General features: G+C 40.8%; 1 protein-coding gene across 35 annotated transcripts in view; it reads left to right on the forward strand.

The window, feature by feature from the left end:
• Positions 1 to 18901, forward strand: part of LOC128764562 (neurexin-1a-like) — a 223358-nt gene that overhangs the window by 185733 nt on the left and 18724 nt on the right. For all 35 annotated transcript variants that reach the window (XM_053874382.1, XM_053874389.1, XM_053874390.1 and 32 more), the window contains one exon: positions 145 to 467. In XM_053874382.1, coding sequence (XP_053730357.1) covers positions 145 to 467 — 323 coding nt within the window. The remainder of the gene's footprint in view (positions 1 to 144; positions 468 to 18901) is intronic.

The raw sequence follows: 18901 nt of genomic DNA on the forward strand, positions 1-18901 counted from the left end.
GCATGGGGTTTTATTCACAACCCGTAATTTATTGGTCTCATTAACCACTGGGCAGATAATTTGTCTTTCTTTTTTTTCTTAATTTTTCTGTTTAGTAAAAGTGGTTCAACATGTTTGTACATATGTAACGTTGTTTTCCCACAGGGCGCCAGCTCACGATCTTCAACAGCCAAACGACTATACAGATCGGAGGCTGGGAGCGCGACCGGAGTCGTTCGTTTCAGGGCCAGCTTTCTGGCCTCTACTATAATGGCTTGAAGGTGTTCAACATGGCTGCTGAGGGGGATCCCAACATAAAAGTCCAGGGAAGTGTGCGGCTAGTGGGGGACTCGCCGTCTTCTATCACGCCTCAGTCGAGCACCACGGCCAACCGCTCCGAGACCTCCACATCCATCATGGAGATCACCACCACCACCACCGCTTCCAGCAGACGTGTCAAACAAACAACTCCACGAGAGCCTCAGCAGGTAGGAGGCGTTTTTACAGCGTCGTTCTTCTTAGTGTCGTTCACTTCACGGCAGTAATTTTCATAACTCATCAGCAGGCATCACCTTTGTTTACACCTCTCTTTGTCGAGTTTATTGTCTGACATGATGCCGGGAAATTAGCCGTTTTGTGAGCTGCCTTGGTTTTGGCAGGCCCCTAAAACATCGACCTCAGATGTTCTGACACCTGCCACTGGAGTTTTAAATACACAATGTACCTCATCTTTGTACAACAACACACTGCTTGGAAACACTGCACACACCTGTGCATGTCACGTCTTCATGAATGGGTGCATTTTGGCAACAGAAGTACAGTTGTTGATGCACTTTTTTTTTTTAGCAAAAAATCGGAACTGTACGACATCAGTAATGGTTAGTGCGTCCAGGGTGAGAACACCAGTTCTGACAACCAACAGCTTGGAACTAACATTCTCTTACATGTCTCCAGCTCCTATGCCAAAAAAGATTGAGCATATTTTCTTGCACATACTGTACCTTGGATGCAAGTACTTTATCCTAGGTAACTGGATGTTGTGTCCCCTGTTTACGCTCCACCCATTTCCACTGGGTCTCCACACAGTCACAGTGCAACAACATAAGAAAAATAAAAAGGTATTCAGCCAAGAAAGAAAGATTGTTTGAGAAAGCAAGGAAGAATGGAATGAAGGAAGGCTGGCCGGAAGGAAGGAAGGTATAGTTGGATGGAAAGAAAGAAAGAAAGAAAGAAAGGAAGAAAGAAAGGAAGAAAGAAAGAAAGAAGAGCCCAAGTTCTGTTAGGGTTGGGGCCATTTTCATTTTAAGTGCATTTACATTTCACTATCCTTTGTGTGGTTCTTGCATATAGGTGCTTTGAAGATCCAATGATTCATCACATGACTACGTAGTGATGTAGCAGTAAGCCTGTTGATGAGACATATGTAAACATTCTGAACTACATGAGCAATATTTGGATGGTAACATATTTACACTGATGTTTGGAAAATTTACACTGTGAAATATGGAATCTCTGTATACTCAATGCATCCTCAGATTCAATGGAACTGGTCATTTGCCTTTTTTCCCCCATTACATTTCTGTCTGTGCGGCTTCACATCTCTTCCCCTTGAGTCTCTGACCTAAGCTGGAAGAGAAAATAAGTCCATTGTTCCACCATTGGGAACAGCGCCGCAGGCATGCTGCTGAGCTTTTCTACCCGTGCAATCAGATGTGGCACCGTGGTGTGTGTGTTCGAGTGATAACCATCATAGAGGTCGTCCATCATCTTTATCTTTTCTCTGCGAGTGCTGCGGCATCTGCTAGAGCACATCACTTCTGAAACGTCACAGCATGACACAAAAAGGCATATGCAAAGCAAAGTCTCTTGCTAGACGTGGAAGGAAATTGTCTTGGTTTCCTCTACAAGGTACTTTTAAATAATGCAACATTTTTTCTTATTTGCTTACGCCTAGTTTGTTACATTCTCTACTACTGTCTGTGATTCAGTTCCTCTTATATTCCACTTTCCGGGTCTTGACACAAATGCAGATTTGGTTCCACATTTTCAAGGACTTTTGTGTTGTGATGTTTTGATAGCTTTATTGGTTCTACAAGGAAAGTGGGTGTTTGTAAGATCTTCACAAGCGTAATTTGTTTTTCGTAATCTCAGATACAGTATGTCTGTAGAACAATCCTAAAGCGCATGCCCTGCTCAACTTAGACCTAACCAGATGTGGATCTGAAGATAACTGCACGCATACATTAGTATTCACTGTTACGTTGTCTTGTACGCACACGTTTATCGCAATATGATGTCGTCACTTTGTCGAATCTGTCACTGCCTGATCTGCTCTGTCGCTTCATAAACTTTGTTCCTTCCCCTTTTAAACCTCTTTGAAAGAAATATAAGGAGAAATGTTTCCCCTACACTCCGTAATGTATCAGAAACAATCCATTGCGTAGGTCAAATGTAATGAAGGAGCTTGAAATCATTATTGATTCTAGAATTCTGGATTTTAAAAAAATAGAATAACAGATTAATATGTATAATTTCCTCATTACAATGTTAAATATAGACCATTTTAATAATAATAAAATAAATAAATAAAATACATTTACAAGTAGACACCAGTCGGTAGAACTCGTGCGTGCGCGTCACTAACTTCCAGTTCCAACACCGGAACCAGATCAGGCAGTGACAAGGCTATCATAGCACACTCATGTCCCATAACGCACTGCAACAGGTGGAGTCCGTAATTGGTTTGGTGTAGAGGTGTGCCGTTGTCTGTTCGCACCTCTATGTGGGCTTCCCCTGGGCCCTCTGGTTACATCCCAAACACCAGAGCAGTTATGAGGATAGTGCTTCCTGGGGGCCAAATGTGGCCCTTTGCCTGTATTTATGCGGTCCCAATGAGGTCAAACTCAAACTGCAGAACTGCCAAAAAACTAAAGAAACTGATCACAATTGGAGAAATTGTAATGCAGCACCTTTGTAGCTTTTTACCTATAGTTCTGTTCCCTAGACATCCACCAAAAATAAGAAGGATTCATTGAAATGTATATGAAATGAAATTCAAACGTGTCAAACAGCACGTTGTAAGCATATAATGTCACAATGTAATTCCACATTGTTCCAAAATATCAACGTATTATTATTTATTATTAAGTCCCAACACCATGTATCATATTTAAGTCACATAATTCTAGTTAAATTAAAGAGTGTTTTTCTTCTATATTACTTTGTTTTGGCTAGATGGCCCCTTTAGGAGATGTAACTGCACAAGCCTGTTCCAAAGCGTCTTGTCCCAATGCTTGTGTGGGTTGCCCCGAGGGCACTCTGGTTTCCTCCCACAGCCTAGAAATATATGGCAGTGAATTAGTGACTGTAATTGTCTGTCAGACGGCGCATGGATAGCAGTTTATTTATGTGGTTCCTGTGATGTGAGTCAAAGGGAAAGGCTTCTTCCACCTGCCATTACGTGAGGGAATAGGTTGGGAAGATGATTGTTTTCAGGGGCTCAGTAGAGAATAGATTATTGTGATCATGGAGAAGTAATAAAAACAAGTGTGCTTTGAATTGCTCTACAAGGTCAGGGAGGCCAAATGGTTTGGACATGAGAAGAGGAGAGACAGTGTTATACAAATGTGAAATACCTGGGAGAGAAGAAGAGGATGATAATAAGTGAGCTTCATAGATGCAGTAAATGAGGACATGAAGAGGAGAGGTGTGACTCGGGAGGATGATCAAGACAGATGAAAGCGCAGGACGCCACTCTCCCTGATGGGAAATATGAATGTTAAAGTCTCACCAGCATTTCCCAAAACATGGAGCGCATGTTGACATTTAACAATTTACAAAGAGAACACAAGCTCGGGAAAATGTGTGTCTGGATTGGTATGTGTCAAGTGCAGTGAAACACACATTAAACGGCGAAGCAACTGGCCCTTTAATCACGTTTTAATCTGGACTTAAAAGCAGAGTTTGAAATAATTTTGGATTAAACTCATTTTTATTAATCGGATTTGGCGAGAAGATTACGGCCCATGAGGAGGAAATGGATTTATGGAGTGAAAGAAAAAGAAAATTGTTTGATTTTAATTGCATTTTCTTTTTTTGGTTGACAATTCTGGGTTGTAAATTCATACCACGTAGCTCAAAAAGTGAAGTCCAGGCTTCTTAAATATTTATTGTACATTGTTAGTTACAGGCCGATCGATCGATGCTTCAGTGAAGCAGATATTACCACGCTCATAAATCCTCTCAGATCCTTTCCATCCAGTCTTTAAGTAAACTGCAATATTAATTGTCGGCGACTTTGGAGATAATGCTTTCTGCAAAGGCTCGCTAAAAGCTGACAAACAGTACAATCATAAGTATTGATTCTGTGAAATGGTTTTCTCTCAGACTGGCCGAGGTTCCTGGACCGTTGCACAAACATCTAATGCAGTAAAATATCAGACAATGGAGCGTCATTTCAGCCAAGCTCCACATAGTCTTTCTAAATTGCCTCCAAGAACAAGCCGGAGGTTGGCAGAAAGAAACATCGCATGAAAGCCTTTCATTTTTAGATTAGTTTTCATCTGGCAAGGAGTTACACCGATATGAATGGCAGTTTAACAACTTAACTCTGAGTCTCTCCTGTTGGTGAAACCCGGTTGTACAGTGTCAGTAATCCTCAGTGCCTCCTTTGTTCTGTCCTGTTGATACAGAGAACAAGTTTGTCATGGCTTATCAAAGAGACATCATAATAATGCAATGTCTTCCTACACCACCCACACACATTCTTAATCACCATCTGTATAACAATCTAAAGTGACTGGACTTTCTTCCTTCTCAGGTGACCAATCAAAAGTTCTGCAAAATGACCTGAGAGAGTCATCTTGTTATTGAATTCTGTAGCGCTTGACTTATGGGTAACATTACATTAATGCCATTATTTGCAAACCACTGGGTGTCCTCTCATGCGTTATTAACGTGGATATTAACATCTCTGAGCGTGCCCTCTATATCAGAGGAGAAGTGCACCATGGGAAACAGGCAATGAGTCAGAATCATTGTTTTTAATAGTTCTTACAATTCTCCCTTCAGCCCAATGGTAATTGGTCCGATAAGGTCTCTCCAACAAACAGTGGAGGGACATTAGTAAAGTCAGGAAAGTCTTTCATATTTTGAGCAGCTCGAGTTAGCAGCTCACGCTGCTTCCCTAATATAGTTATTATGTTATTATAGATCTTCTCAAACGATGCTACTGCGGGCAAACTTGGCACCCATGGACCACATGGAATGAAAAGGAGTCGTGAAAGGCGACCGCTCAAAGCTCTTGACGTTGATGGATCCACTGCAGCAGTGGTCTGTATTATCAACCCTCGCCAGCGCACGCTGTCATTTTGAGACGCTTCCATCCCCCATCTGTTGCCGATGGATTTAATATATCAGGGGATGACAACTTAGATGAATATATTTTTTAACTATATGCTATTTAGTCATGGAGCAGTTGGAGCTAGAGCTCAGATAAATCATCTCTCCCCATCCCGCGGTCCAGTTTGCTAGTGCATTGTTCTGTAGGCCAATACGATTATACATGGCTCAATGATGAAGATATCATTTTGCTTGCTCCGTGACGCTGTCAAGGGCACTTATCTGCCAACCTATCCCATAGTGAAGGACGTCTGTATATAAAAATTAGGGTCCTATTCTCAAACAAACTTTGGAAAAACAGGAAAAAATATTTGGACCAACGCTTAAATTTCCAGGCTAAGGTCCCAGTGACAAGGATGAAACCAAGAATGTGTTGACTGTAGATCAGAGGTCATATCGAGAGCAAGGCCCATTTATGCTCAACCTTCTGGATAGATACGAAGAGAGCCTACTGTCCGTTTCCTGCTTTCATTTCGTCAGTATTTCTGCACACTTCAACTTAGCTTGCAGATGCGGCCCAAATGGTGCGGTACCACCAGAAACCAAAATTCTCCGACCTCCAGTTGCGATATATTTAACAGCCTCACCGTCCACCGCCTCCTCCAGTGCTGCCTCTGTTTTCCTGTTTTATGCTAGAGGTACATTGTCAAAACTTCTTCCGCAGTCGCAAGCTTGGTATGGCAGTTTATTAAGGTCAGAAATTATTGATGCTAGTGGATATATTGGTGAACAGCAATACCAACATAAAGCAGTCAAAGCATGTGAGCAGCGACGGTAACGTTGCTTGAAAATGACGGGTACATTTTTGTACGTAGCGGGAGCGTAAATAGGCGATAGTTTCGCCTCAGATGGTGCCAATGTCAGAGACGGGGTAGCCAATCGATGTTTAGGGCTGAGACAGTTGCAGGAGAATACACCACGGTACTGTAAGAGGTGACGACAGACTCGGAGATGGGGGTGTACAGTGCAACACCTGCTAGTACAGAGAGTCAATGGGCCATCATTGACTTTGTGAGCAAAAGAAGCTTTCATCACTACTTGAACCAACTCTCCTACAATTTCATTGACCTAGAGGTGCTTTTTTGTACATTTGTGAATGGCATTGCCGAATGTGATACTATCTGACTGATGTTAAGGATGGGGTTAGGGCAAGTAGAGTTCAAGGGAAGTTAAAGACGACCTATGTCAACCCCATTTCTGGTCCCCAATAACCCTGGAACCGTTGGTCAGGATTGGGAAATGTGGAAAGTGTAATGGACTTATGGGAATATGAAGTGACACAGCCTCTCTAAAGGGGGTAGAAATATTAGAGGCGGGCTCTGAAGATGCATCCTACTTTCCTAATTCACCATCAATGCATTGTTTTCATTACGATGCAATGGGTTGCCAGAAAAAGAAAAAAAAAATCTGACCCTAGCACTTACCCCGATTGCATTTTATTGTGTTCAATTTGTGCCAAACATCAGTTGCTGATGGGGTTCAGATTATTGCCTGTCCAGAGGGAGAACAAAATGGCCACCATGTCACCTCATTGCAAGAAACCCGTTTCTGAATTAACCCTGGGTGAAGTGGCTCTAATGGCCGTTCAGTTGAAGTGGTGGACATTCAAAAGTCGTTGTCTGGGCCATTTTATTTCAGTCGCAGCCCAGGGTTGAGAGCCGGAGATTCCATAACTGTCTGTTTTTCTACTTCCACGTGTTGAAATGAAACATCAAAACGTGGCAATTTTATAAATCACTGATATAAAACAAATATTGTTTATGAGTGCCATTGTATTCCAAAGGACATTTTGCACAATTCGGATGTGCTTAAATTTGGAGCGAGGAGATGACCAAAGTAGCTGACACAATATCTGCCCTCGTATTGACCTTAGATTAAGACTAGTAATGGGGGAAAAAAAACATCTTCTAAAAACCCTCTACTCTTGAAACTATGGAAATGGAAGAATAATTGAATTATGAGAAAAAAAAAGACTAAAGAATACATGCAACAACCTCGCTGAATATTGTCAGTTTCTCCGGGTAACTTTAAAATGGCTTTTTCTTCATAGTAAAAAAGATATTCTACAAACTGGAATTTTGTGTGCTTCTGTTGACTCCATGTTTGAGCCCTTTTTAATGAGCGGTAGCAAGAACAGGTGCAATAAAATCTTTCAACATCTGTCAGACTCTTGCTCTGCACAGCCTAAAGTCAGAGTGAACACCGATCAAGAGGGGAAAATACAATTTTATGTTTTCAGTTTTTCAAGTTTTTCGCCATGGACATCTGTCGCCGGATATTTAATTAAATGCCACATTAATGAGGAGCCTTGCGTACTGTCTCCAACAGACAACAACAGCTCAGGCCGAGCATCTCCAACTATTGCAACACACTTTAATGAAGTGAAAATGATCTCGAGCTGAGTTGCAATTAAGACACCATTACCGGCTCTATGCAGCGTGCACGCTTTATCTGCAAGTTCCAGCGCGGTGATTGTCTTGATACTGGTAGGGATTATTGTTTTACAAGCGAAGGCTGCATTAAATCTGCACTGCCTTGCTTTTCCTCTAATCCAGCAGCCATCAATATTCAGACCTGAGACTTATCCTGGGAGTTAAGCCCTCCTCAGGCAACTGGGTTTCAATTGTGTGCCAAGAAGTGACACTTTCTGTGGAGCCTCCGGAAGATTAAGTCTTGTTCCTCACTGAGATGATATCTCACTTTGCCCAAGATGCGGTTAGATTAAACAGTTGTTGTTTTTGACGTGTTTCAACCAACAGAACACGTCTATTTTTTTCACCTGTGATTGAAGCACAATGATTTGCAAACACCATGTGTTGCTCGGCTAGTATATCTTCACGGAAATTGGGACACTGTTTTTTTTTTTTTTTTTTTTTTAATACCACCTGTCTGGGGAAAGAAAAAAACATACAGCAAAATTGGGGAGGAAATTCCAAGAACTGTTTGTCTCTCTGCTCCTTTTTAATCTCTCACATCAACTTGAGGTGAAAGAGCTGTTGTTGCATGTTTGAAGTGCGGTTGAAATAAATGTCTACCTCTACTTCTAGTCTAGTTTTGAAAACGGGGTCCAGCATCGTGACTGACTCACAAAACAAACTGGGAAATGTTCTGAACTTGAATCATGAAGTCATGAACTTTTATTGACTAAAAATGTGCTGTTGTCGTCCAAAGTTCTGACACCACAGCTGGTCTCAGCTGATGCTTCTCATCTCCGATTCTCCAGGAGATTAGCTCCGTTGGTGGAGCTGTGAAAACGCAGGCGAAAATAGCGCATTTTCAGCACTTTGAAAACGTCTGTGATTTCAGCGGTTTGATGTGACCAGGCTCCAGCATGACACTCTTTAGACTGTAAAAATCCATTTATTAGCCGCACCGTTGTATAAGCCACAGTGTTCAGACCACGTGAAAAAAGTGGCTTGTAGGGAAACTACGGTACTTTATTGATGACATCAAAATGGAATCCAAACAACGTTTGTGCTCCACAAAAGAAACTCAACAAGTGCAGCAAGTGCTGCCTTTTGCATCAGTATTACGTGGGCTGTTTTTCCCAAATAATGGAGCACTTAAATTCAACATTTTCCGCTCTTAATTTTACAATCCTGTTCTAATAAACTAAAACCTTATTCCCCTGCAATGCTGATGATGTTTAAATGTGCTTTTCTGTTCGTCAAATCACCTTGTTCCTTTTAAGACTGTCTGAATCGGTGTATAAGTGAATCGAAGGATAGATACTGAGGGGCATTTGCTAAGGTCTTCAGTTTGCCGAACCACGTGTGCAATTTTTGCATTGAGGTCGGAACAACACAGTTTTTCAGATGCGCTGACTTAAGTCAGCAACAGCGTGTTTCTTGTTCCCCTGATCTGCATCAGCAGGAGTGTGGAGAGACCATAAAGCACTCCACCAACGACAGATGTAAAACATCACTCATCACTAACATCACTCAAATCAAGGAAATGGCACAAATTAAACCTAAAATAGAGTCAAAAATATGAAGCCTTCTGCTGCTGCATGATTATATTTCAGTGTTTTGCTCCAAATTCAGGTCAGGATACAGGATATTTGCATGACAGTTATACATCATAGTAGCGTGTAACCATCAACACAAACACACGGTCCACAGTGAATCCACTGAACTCTTGTCAGAGTAACATAAAAGTACTGTATTTAATGAAAATAAATTAATAAAGGTTGTTCTTACAGCATTCACTGTGCCCAAGTGCGCAGAATAACTCAGCTTCATACACTTCATGGAAACACGTTAATGTATTTTCTTACACACCAAACTGCATGTCAACACCTGTGGAGTCATTTTGGTGAATGCACCACTTGTACCAAACATGCTATTTTGCCCCTGTGCAGTATTCATGAATCATTTGCATACATTTTCTTTTTTTTTTTTTTTAAGTGTATATTTTTCCTGAGCTTTTATGCAATAAAACTGCCAGTAAATTAATATGAAAATACTTTAAAAAGGCTGTAATAAACAGGAAAAAGTGAGTAACCCTAAATATGTTTAAGATTTACAAGACAGGAAAAAATAGTTGGTTTTATACAAGCTACTTCTTTTGTGTCTCCACTATGGACAGACTTTCTATTAAATAGCTGGTGGGATTATTGTGATTTTGGCCTTCGCAAGTGAGTTTATGGTAAACACAGATGTGTCAGGATGAACGACAATCACAAGATTCTTTTTGTCTTGCTGTGTTTTCACCCTTCAGAATCTCAAGCAGCAGGAATCAGTGTGATGGAGGACATAGCCATCCGTAGGTATCAATTTGAGGCTTTGGTTCCAGCCCCATTGACAGAAACCACTGCTCTCGGTGGCTGTCATCTTACCTTTCAATAATGGCGCATTGAAAACCGCCTCACCAAGTGCAGTTGACGCGTGAATGACTGAAATAAATTCTGTCTTATGAGCAGAAAACCATAATTACAACCATAGAATCAGCCTCAGATCTGAGGCTAACTTCCATTTGTAAGTTCTGCATAAAAGACCTGCGGAAAAAGGCTTTGAATAACCAATAAATATACATGTTTTTGAAATGTGTTTTTGAAAATTATTAATTAGATAAACGTCTTTCAAATATCTAAATGTTCATCTCCATTCCTCTAACTGGTTAAAGCCAGACATGTTTGCGACAGTGTTCAGTGCCTTTGGATGGAACTAGACATTCCATTACAAGACTCACACAGATGTTAACCTTCTGTGCTTCTCTTTAACTCTGTGTCAAGGTCACTTTAGCCCAGTGGGAGTGAAAGTCCATACAGTATCTATACATTATCTATACGGTATCCAGCGTAATGCTGTGACTCGGAGTACATAAATGGATGTTTCAGCCTTTTCCTGCTTTTTTATTTTGCCAGAAGCAATCGATGAAGAGGATGTTTGGGACAATAATTGTACGACCTGTGTTTACGTAACTTAACACATGGTTAATAGACAAGATGTTGTTGTGAGCCTTATCGAACTATATTATTTCCCTCCTTTACTGCGCCTGGAAAACGTGGCAACACATTGGTTTACATTGCTGAGGTTGATCAGATAGTAGTGTAGAGGTAATCCCAACGCATGTTTAAAGTAAAGATTTCTTTCACAACATCGCAATTTGTTTCATAGAAGTAATCGTTACCATGGAGTTTCATCCTGAGACGAAGATGCAAGTTTGGTGCCGGGTCATGGGCGTCGCACACCTTGTGCTGACAGATGGCATTGGAGCTCCAGTTGTGGACCAAGGGTTGCCCTTGGGCCCGCAGCGTTCACTCCCATTGACAGTCTAAATCCATCATGTTGGCCTCACTGGGGGCCATTAAAGATGCCGCCCTTCTGTGTGGTGCTAGACTCCTGTCCACATCTGCTGACATGGTGAACAAAATCAGGTTTCATTCACAACAATTTCAAGAACAGGTTTATGGAACTGGCAACTTTACAACGGCTGTCTCACGAAGTGTTTTTGGATGGTGTGAGTTGAACCCACGAAGTATGATTTCGCTTGTTTGTAACACGCACAGTCATTGACAGCTTAACTACATGTTTCATTGTCTGTGCTGTTGTCAAACACGACTTGCTGCCAACAGAACATGAGATGAATGCACCACCTCCAGGATTCTGATATCTCAGTTTGATGCCAAAATTACCCAAGAGCTAATTACACACGTGAATCTTCTTAGAACAGCTAGTAATTCTTACAACACGTTTTACAACAATGTGATCAAATACAGGTGGCAGGCATTGTAATTGGCAGCACATAATATCAGAGAAAAGCTGGGATATTAGAAGGAAATGATCTGAAATTGCTTCACTTAGCTGAGACTTTTCCGCTTTTGTGGTTTGGGGTCTCTTTAAATGTTTGTTATTTAGTACTTCCAGGGGAGATCTGGCAGAGAAGAGCGACTGCTGGATTGAAGGGGTAGTTTTATAGGACAGCCATGATGTAGACAAAGACAGGGTCCTGAGCAAGAAAGGAATATACTTGTCATTGAAAGTAAGAAAGGACAAGATTAGAAATGAATATATCAGAGGGACAGCTGGAGTAGAAATTTGGAAACAAACTTAGGAAAGAAGTAAGGAGGAAAGAAAAGGTTGGACAAGGAACAGCGGAGACACGAGGAAGACAACCATTATGGCTCTTGGACCTGGCTAAAGTGGGCATGACGGGGATATGTGGCGCCAGTGAGGATGGTCAAGACAGGTTAAGATGGGGAGGTTGACCTTCTATGGCAACCACTGAAGGTATCTGCTGAAGGAAAAAGTTGTTACTTATTAAAACAGTCAAGATCATCCTTTATTTCTGGAGCTGCCACTATAAGACACGAGTGGTTTTGTTCTTCTGTCAAACAATGTGTTGAAAGACACAGCAAAATAGAGAGTTTACAAAATACTGAGGGGAAAATAGAAATTTCACTCCATTTTGCCTGAGGGCTATAACGAAAAGAACGTAATGCAATGTGTTCTTCTGTTGTTCGCCTATTGCTACTGTTGTTATCTTGTTGTCATTGTTGATACATGAATGTGTACTTGAAACTTCAGTAAATTACAATGAGGATTTCTGTTACTATAACGGAGACTTATTTATTTATTTATTCGATTACAGTAAATAATAATACAGCATTATTATTTTATCTAAATAGCATCATTATTATTTATCTAAATAACTCCTTTATCTAAATAAAATTACAATTTATTTAAAAATATATGCGATTATTGCATAGTATCCATTTAGTGTGATGCTTTTAAAATTCACTGAGCTATTTCTGATCATAAAATTTAATTGAGGTTTTAGTTCCTCAACTAATTTTGGTTCAAAGAAGAACATGGTTGAGAAACTTGTCGCTTGTGATGGGTAGATGAGGTTTCATGAACCACCATTGTCAAATTGATGAAACAGTGTCTGAATTATTAGAGGCCACTAGATGCAGCTCTTGGTTTAGAAATGATGAGATGTTTCATTGAATTCGTCCAAACATTACACTGCAGACAGTGCCACCTGGTGGCCTCCGAGAATCAGGACACTGTTTCATGAAACCTCATCTACCCATCAGCACTTGTGGCATTTAGTCTGAGGTTGTTTAGGCTCTTGCGGAAGTACAGTACATAACAATTGTAAATAATAACTTAAAAAATCTCAGAAAAAGCCATTGTTTTCTGACTGTTTTTTAAGAAATTATGATGTTCAGTGACACTTCTAAACTTCTTATCCAGACTGCGAACACAGACATGTTCATAAGGAGCCTCTTTGGGACGGCCACCTGACCGCTCCCTGTCATGTAGGGCAGATCTTTTCATCCTCTGTTACACACAGGGATTATGCCCAAGTGCATTCATCTCTGTAGCCACAGCATCTATATTAGGAAGACAAATTTGTACCTGTCACCTACCGAGGGACTGGGACTGCTTATCAAAAGACAGGTGGAGTCAGTAAGACAGTGAAACCATTTTGTTTTTTTCCTTCGCCACGCCCCAAAAATACAATGATTGTCAATTCCGGATGCATCTTTAGCCTGACGACAACACAGCAAGTGTTGTATTACAGTTAATTTTCCATTAATAGCTTTCCTCTCTCCCGACCAGCCTCATCTTTGGTGTGTAATGCTCCGGCTGAGCAGCTTACTGGTCAGATTACTACCTAGACACATTCACATAGAGCTCCCGATTCCATTTCAGATAACAAAAATACCATCCAGCGGGAAAAGCCTTCTGTGCTGACAGATTTCATTTATTGGAAAATGAAAGCAAAGATAAGGGGGAGGGACGAAGCCAACTGGGTAATATGTTTCTCCGACAAGCTGTTTATGCAAAATCAGTGGGGACATGCCTCATTTGTAATCGCACATTTTTAATGAATTTGATCCGTATATTTGAGCATATTTGACTACCTCCTGTTTTTGATGGTCACAAGCTTCGGCTAGATGGGGTGGACTCTCTGTAAGAGGAGCTCAGTCATCCATGAGAGCCTCAAAGTATAACTACAGGAGCCATCTTGTCTGCTGGATGTCTCCCTTGTGAAATGCTCTGGCCTTGTCAAACTGGGAGGAGGCCATGGGGCAGACCCAGTTCACTGTGGGGAGATCTGTGGTTGGTATTCCCTAGTGATGGTTAGATGAGGTTTCATGAAACAGCATCCTAACCAAAGAGGCCCTTAGATGTAAAGTATCGGGCTTCGAAGAATTATTTCAATAAAATCTCATGTCATTTTTATACCAAGAACCTACAGAGCTCTGAAAATTACGACACTGTTTCATGAAACCTCGTGTAGTATTCCCATTGAGGAGCTGGACTTCTGGGGAATTTATAATCTCATCATTAAGTTATTATAATACAAGTCCTTATATAGTAAAGAGAACCAAAGTGCAAGCTGTAGGACCGTCATTTGCTTGAAAGTGTAGAACAGGAAAACGCACTGGAAACATTGTAGAGAGACTAAAAATCATAGGGGAGACAAAAGGAAATTTCAGATTAAGAATGAGGTTGTCAGTTTCATAAGACACAGTAGCGTTATCCATTGCTCCGGCGTAGATGAGGAATGAAAAGAATGTGAAGGTTATTCTGAAGACATGAGATGAAGTGAGTCAATCACCAAGTGCATTGATTCAGTGATGTAAAATGGTGCCTGTTTTCAAAATGACTTTGAAGTCGCAGTTTGTCGATCTCCCTAGTCCTGTCCGTATGAAATGTCAAGTCTGAAGCAATATTAGTAAACCATCAGTGACACATGGTTCACCGTGAGTCACAGGCTCACATGGTGTTAGTGTGACGCACGCACCGACTGGGAAGTGAAGCTTGTGTATCCTCCCACACAACTCTGGTTACCGTGGTGCTCATGCTAAATTTCTCCTTGCGTCGAGGCATTAAAAGTGTTCTTGAAATATACATGAATCTGGAACCTCAGGCGGATCGTGAGGAATGCTCTGAACAGAGCCGTGATTCTATAGCATCAGATTTTGCTCTGATTCACCGTGACTTTCGCTAACTGCAAATGAACCCTGCTGCCCTGGTTGTGTGCGGTAGTTCATTGATAGTAATGCAGAATCTGTTTTCATAATTACCATTGTTATTTTTCTGTCAGCAGCTTGTATGTTTTGGGCAGTTGGTGCTGCGTGTAGCAGGTGTGTGAAGCTGCCTCCCAGCACCTTGTTAGACTGTCGAGGGAGCGCTGACTAAAAGCCTGAAGAAAGATATATTGCAAGACAGGAGCATGTAGGTACCAAGGGAGGAGATGGAGAGCCTCTGACCGTCTTTTTTTTTAACTCTCAGCCTCAGGTCCAGTTGCAGCAACAGCTGCTTCTTTTTTAAATTAAAGCCATGATCTCCCACCAGGGATGCGGTTTCATATTGTGGCAAGTAAATACACCAGTCAACAAGCCAGTCATATATTCTGGAGTGCACAGAAATACCGTATGCCATTCGAATTAGTGTGGTTTTTAGGAAGCAGTTTCCTGAAATGGATGTTGGCTTTACACAGTTCTTGTTCGACTTGTTCTACAAATGTGAATGTAGACAAGGTGATTTTTTTTTTCTGCTAAACCACTGAACTTTTGGGGATTTATTTTTTTTATTTTTTTCCAACTCGCCTGTCACTGCAGGAGGGATGTTTGCAACTAAAGCAGTGCTAATGGGAGGCCTCTCTTGTCACAGCTGTTGGTAAGGATGAGGAGACATTTTTACATTTTGCTTTTACAAGTTCGGGTGTCAGCTCCATAACTTAGTCACTGTGCATTTATATTTTTGTGCACATATTTTTGTGAATATGTGTGCAGTACATTGACAAGGACAATATTTCAACAATAAAACACAGTGAATTGGAAAGCACTCACAGAGTGCAGACCTCCACCAAGCAGCTCTTTTACCCCAGAATAGCAATTTCCAATGACGTCTATCTGTAACACCACAATAAAAAATATTAACAAATACGTGACCAAATTCAATAAAATGTCTATTGCCAACGTGTCATTGAGAAACTGTTTTGATATTCATTATGAATCCTCAATATTTGTTTTTTATATGACACTCTCTTCTTGCAGTTTTTTGATCTATTAAATGAATCCGTGATAAACACAGTCAAAGCCCTTCTGCTGTTCACTATAACTCTTCTCTCAAGACGCCACGCATGAACACTAAAGCATGAATTATTTGGTGTTTGTATTCAGTGACGGCAGATGGGATTATACAATGTTTTGACATTTGCTTTTTTAGTGCTATTGTTTATGAGCAAAAAGTTGCGCATCATAAAGAAAAGTGATGCAGTCATTGATCTCCGGAATAATTTCCCGCTATCGTAAGTAGAGTAGCAAGATGTGTGGCAGGACATGACAGGCATGTGAATGATGTGACGGACTAGTGCTCGCCATTTTCACTGTATTACTCCTTGGATATCTGACATTTTTCATTCGAGAGGTGATCGAAACTGACAACATCTCAGCTATTTTCTGTAATTATCAGTCGTCCATTTGTGTTTTTCACCTTGTTTCAGAAGGTGGTGTTAGGGAACACAAACAAAAATATAATATGCCACATAAAATTATTAAAAGAATCATATTTCATTAAAATAGCCGCTACATTTATTGTATATTTGAAGCTAACTGCACACATCTGGTATTAAGTATTAAATTAAGATATTCTAATATGACCTTGAATTTGAATTGAATTTATTTTTTCATGCAAAATAATTTTGTCAAACAATAATAAAACTCTGAATGCTTACTGTGTTTAAATATGAATAACATACATTTGTTACACTGGATTTTCAGAATAAAAGGAAGCTGCAGTCTGTTGCTTCATAACAAAATACAGTATATTTCTGCCTAGTTTTGTGTTTATGTCTTAAGCTTTGTTAAAGCCCAGAATTGTGTGCAAATCCCTCTCTGAGCAGATACAGTAGAGAATAGGTCTATTTTAACCAAGTCGCTTCTCCCCCATTGTTCCCTGCTTTATCAGTCTGCTGTCTCTCCAGGACGCTCTGCATCAAAGGATTTCCTAAATTGGTAAACGCTCTCTGAATTGAGATGTGAACACGCTGGCACACCCATACAGATGTACACATTTATGAACGTCAGGCTGCAGCTGAGCTGCAACGGCTGTAATGCTGTTCCATTGTCATGCAGCCACGCTGAGTCCATGATGTTGACAGCTTGGCAGAGCAGCAGTATGAGGAGTGTGGGCGGCCACCAGCCACTACATTGATCTGAACTACCAGTCTTAGAGACCAGCATGCCTTCATTATTCAGTCAGGAATCTATTGAGCATCTGGGACTAAATTATTCATCAATGTCGACCTAGTTCCAGGGGTGCTAAGTCAGACACTTGGATGTCATCAGGCGCCGTTTCCAGGAGATGTCAGTGAACGCTTTAGGGCTCAGCACGCAGAGGAAATTACACGCGCCAATGTTTACCAATACATAAAGGTTGAGACATCGCTGTCTATCATCTTATCTGGCCTTTTAATCTGAAGCCTTTTATCACTACAGAGTCAAGAGATGTTATCTTTGTTGAGCTTGGTTTTGTGGCTATTGAACTGTCAAATAATAAGCCTTTTTGTTATATATTCCATATTCAATATGAATGGGTTTTGACTGTGTAACAGTCAATGAGAACATGCAAAAACAATTCATTTATATCACAGATAGATAGATAGATAGATAGATAGATAGATAGATAGATAGATAGATAGATAGATAGATAGATAGATAGATAGATAGATAGATAGATAAATGATAGATGATGATAGATGGATGACAGATAGATAGACAGACATACTGACAGACAGACAGACAGACAGACAGACAGACAGACAGACAGACAGACAGACAGATAGATAGATAGATAGATAGATAGATAGATAGATAGATAGATAGACAGACAGACGGACGGACGGATGGATGGATGGATGATAGACAGACAGACAGACAGACAGACAGACAGACAGACAGACAGACAGATAGATAGATAGATAGATAGATAGATAGATAGATAGATAGATAGATAGATAAGGATAAATAGAAAAATCGCCACTGCTGCGGGTTTAGCAAATCTATATCATCACTCTACATGTCACATACTATTGTAAAGCTGCTGGCATCATTTAGCGCTTTTTATTTGAGTTATTGTTCACAGAAGCCCATATTACTCCTGATGTATGTTCACTTCTAAAGTGCTGGGCTCTGCCATAATAACTGTTATATGAGTGCATGTGTATTTCTGGGATAGTTCACAGCTTTTTGGGCAAATAAAGGCCACTCTTACCCATTGTCTATTGGTTTTCCCACTCAAACTTGCCTTTCCAGTGGATGTATATAGAAGCAGAACATCACAGAGACAATACAACCGATATGATGTGTATGCATGTCCATCAGTGCGTCACACTGTAAAATATTTAACATTGCTGCAGCTATACTTGAGCTAACAGGCACATGAATAGCAATGGGGTAAAGACGTGTGGAGGATATTTGGAATGTAATAAAAACAATTATGCTTTAAAGTAATGGTTGTTAGCAGATCAAGCAATATTTTTCACATCGAAACGCCACATACAACCAGCATCATTCTTGATGAGGAAGGCTGTATTTAAACAGTCAAATTGGACTCTTCTGAAGATCAGAGGTGTTTTTCTACCTCTGAAGGTTGAGTCTGTCGTTACCAATCATCAAAAAAAAAAAGCCATCTCTGCAAAACAAGACCTTGAAATGAACAAAAACAGGCCTCAGCTGGGAAAAACAGGAAAACATGGACGCAAACGCGAACCTCAGAGGAATACATTATCAGGACAGCCGAGGCTTTTTCGGATAAACCCTTCAGATGCCTTCTGTGTCCTTCCGACTTTCAGCCTGTCTCCAAAGAAACAAGCGTGTGTGCCAAAGAGCATTCATCAAATTAGACCTGTGAGAAAACAACGTGAAAACCCACGGCTCTCCGTGGAGACATGCCGACAGGTTATCACAGGGAAGGTGTCTCTTGCTCTTGAGCAACGGGACAGCAGAGAACAGCAGCCTCCCCCCCGCCCCGCTCCCCCGCACCAGCTTAGAAAGAGC

The sequence above is a fragment of the Synchiropus splendidus genome, chromosome 9, assembly GCF_027744825.2.
Source record: "Synchiropus splendidus isolate RoL2022-P1 chromosome 9, RoL_Sspl_1.0, whole genome shotgun sequence".
NCBI lineage: Eukaryota > Metazoa > Chordata > Actinopteri > Syngnathiformes > Callionymidae > Synchiropus > Synchiropus splendidus.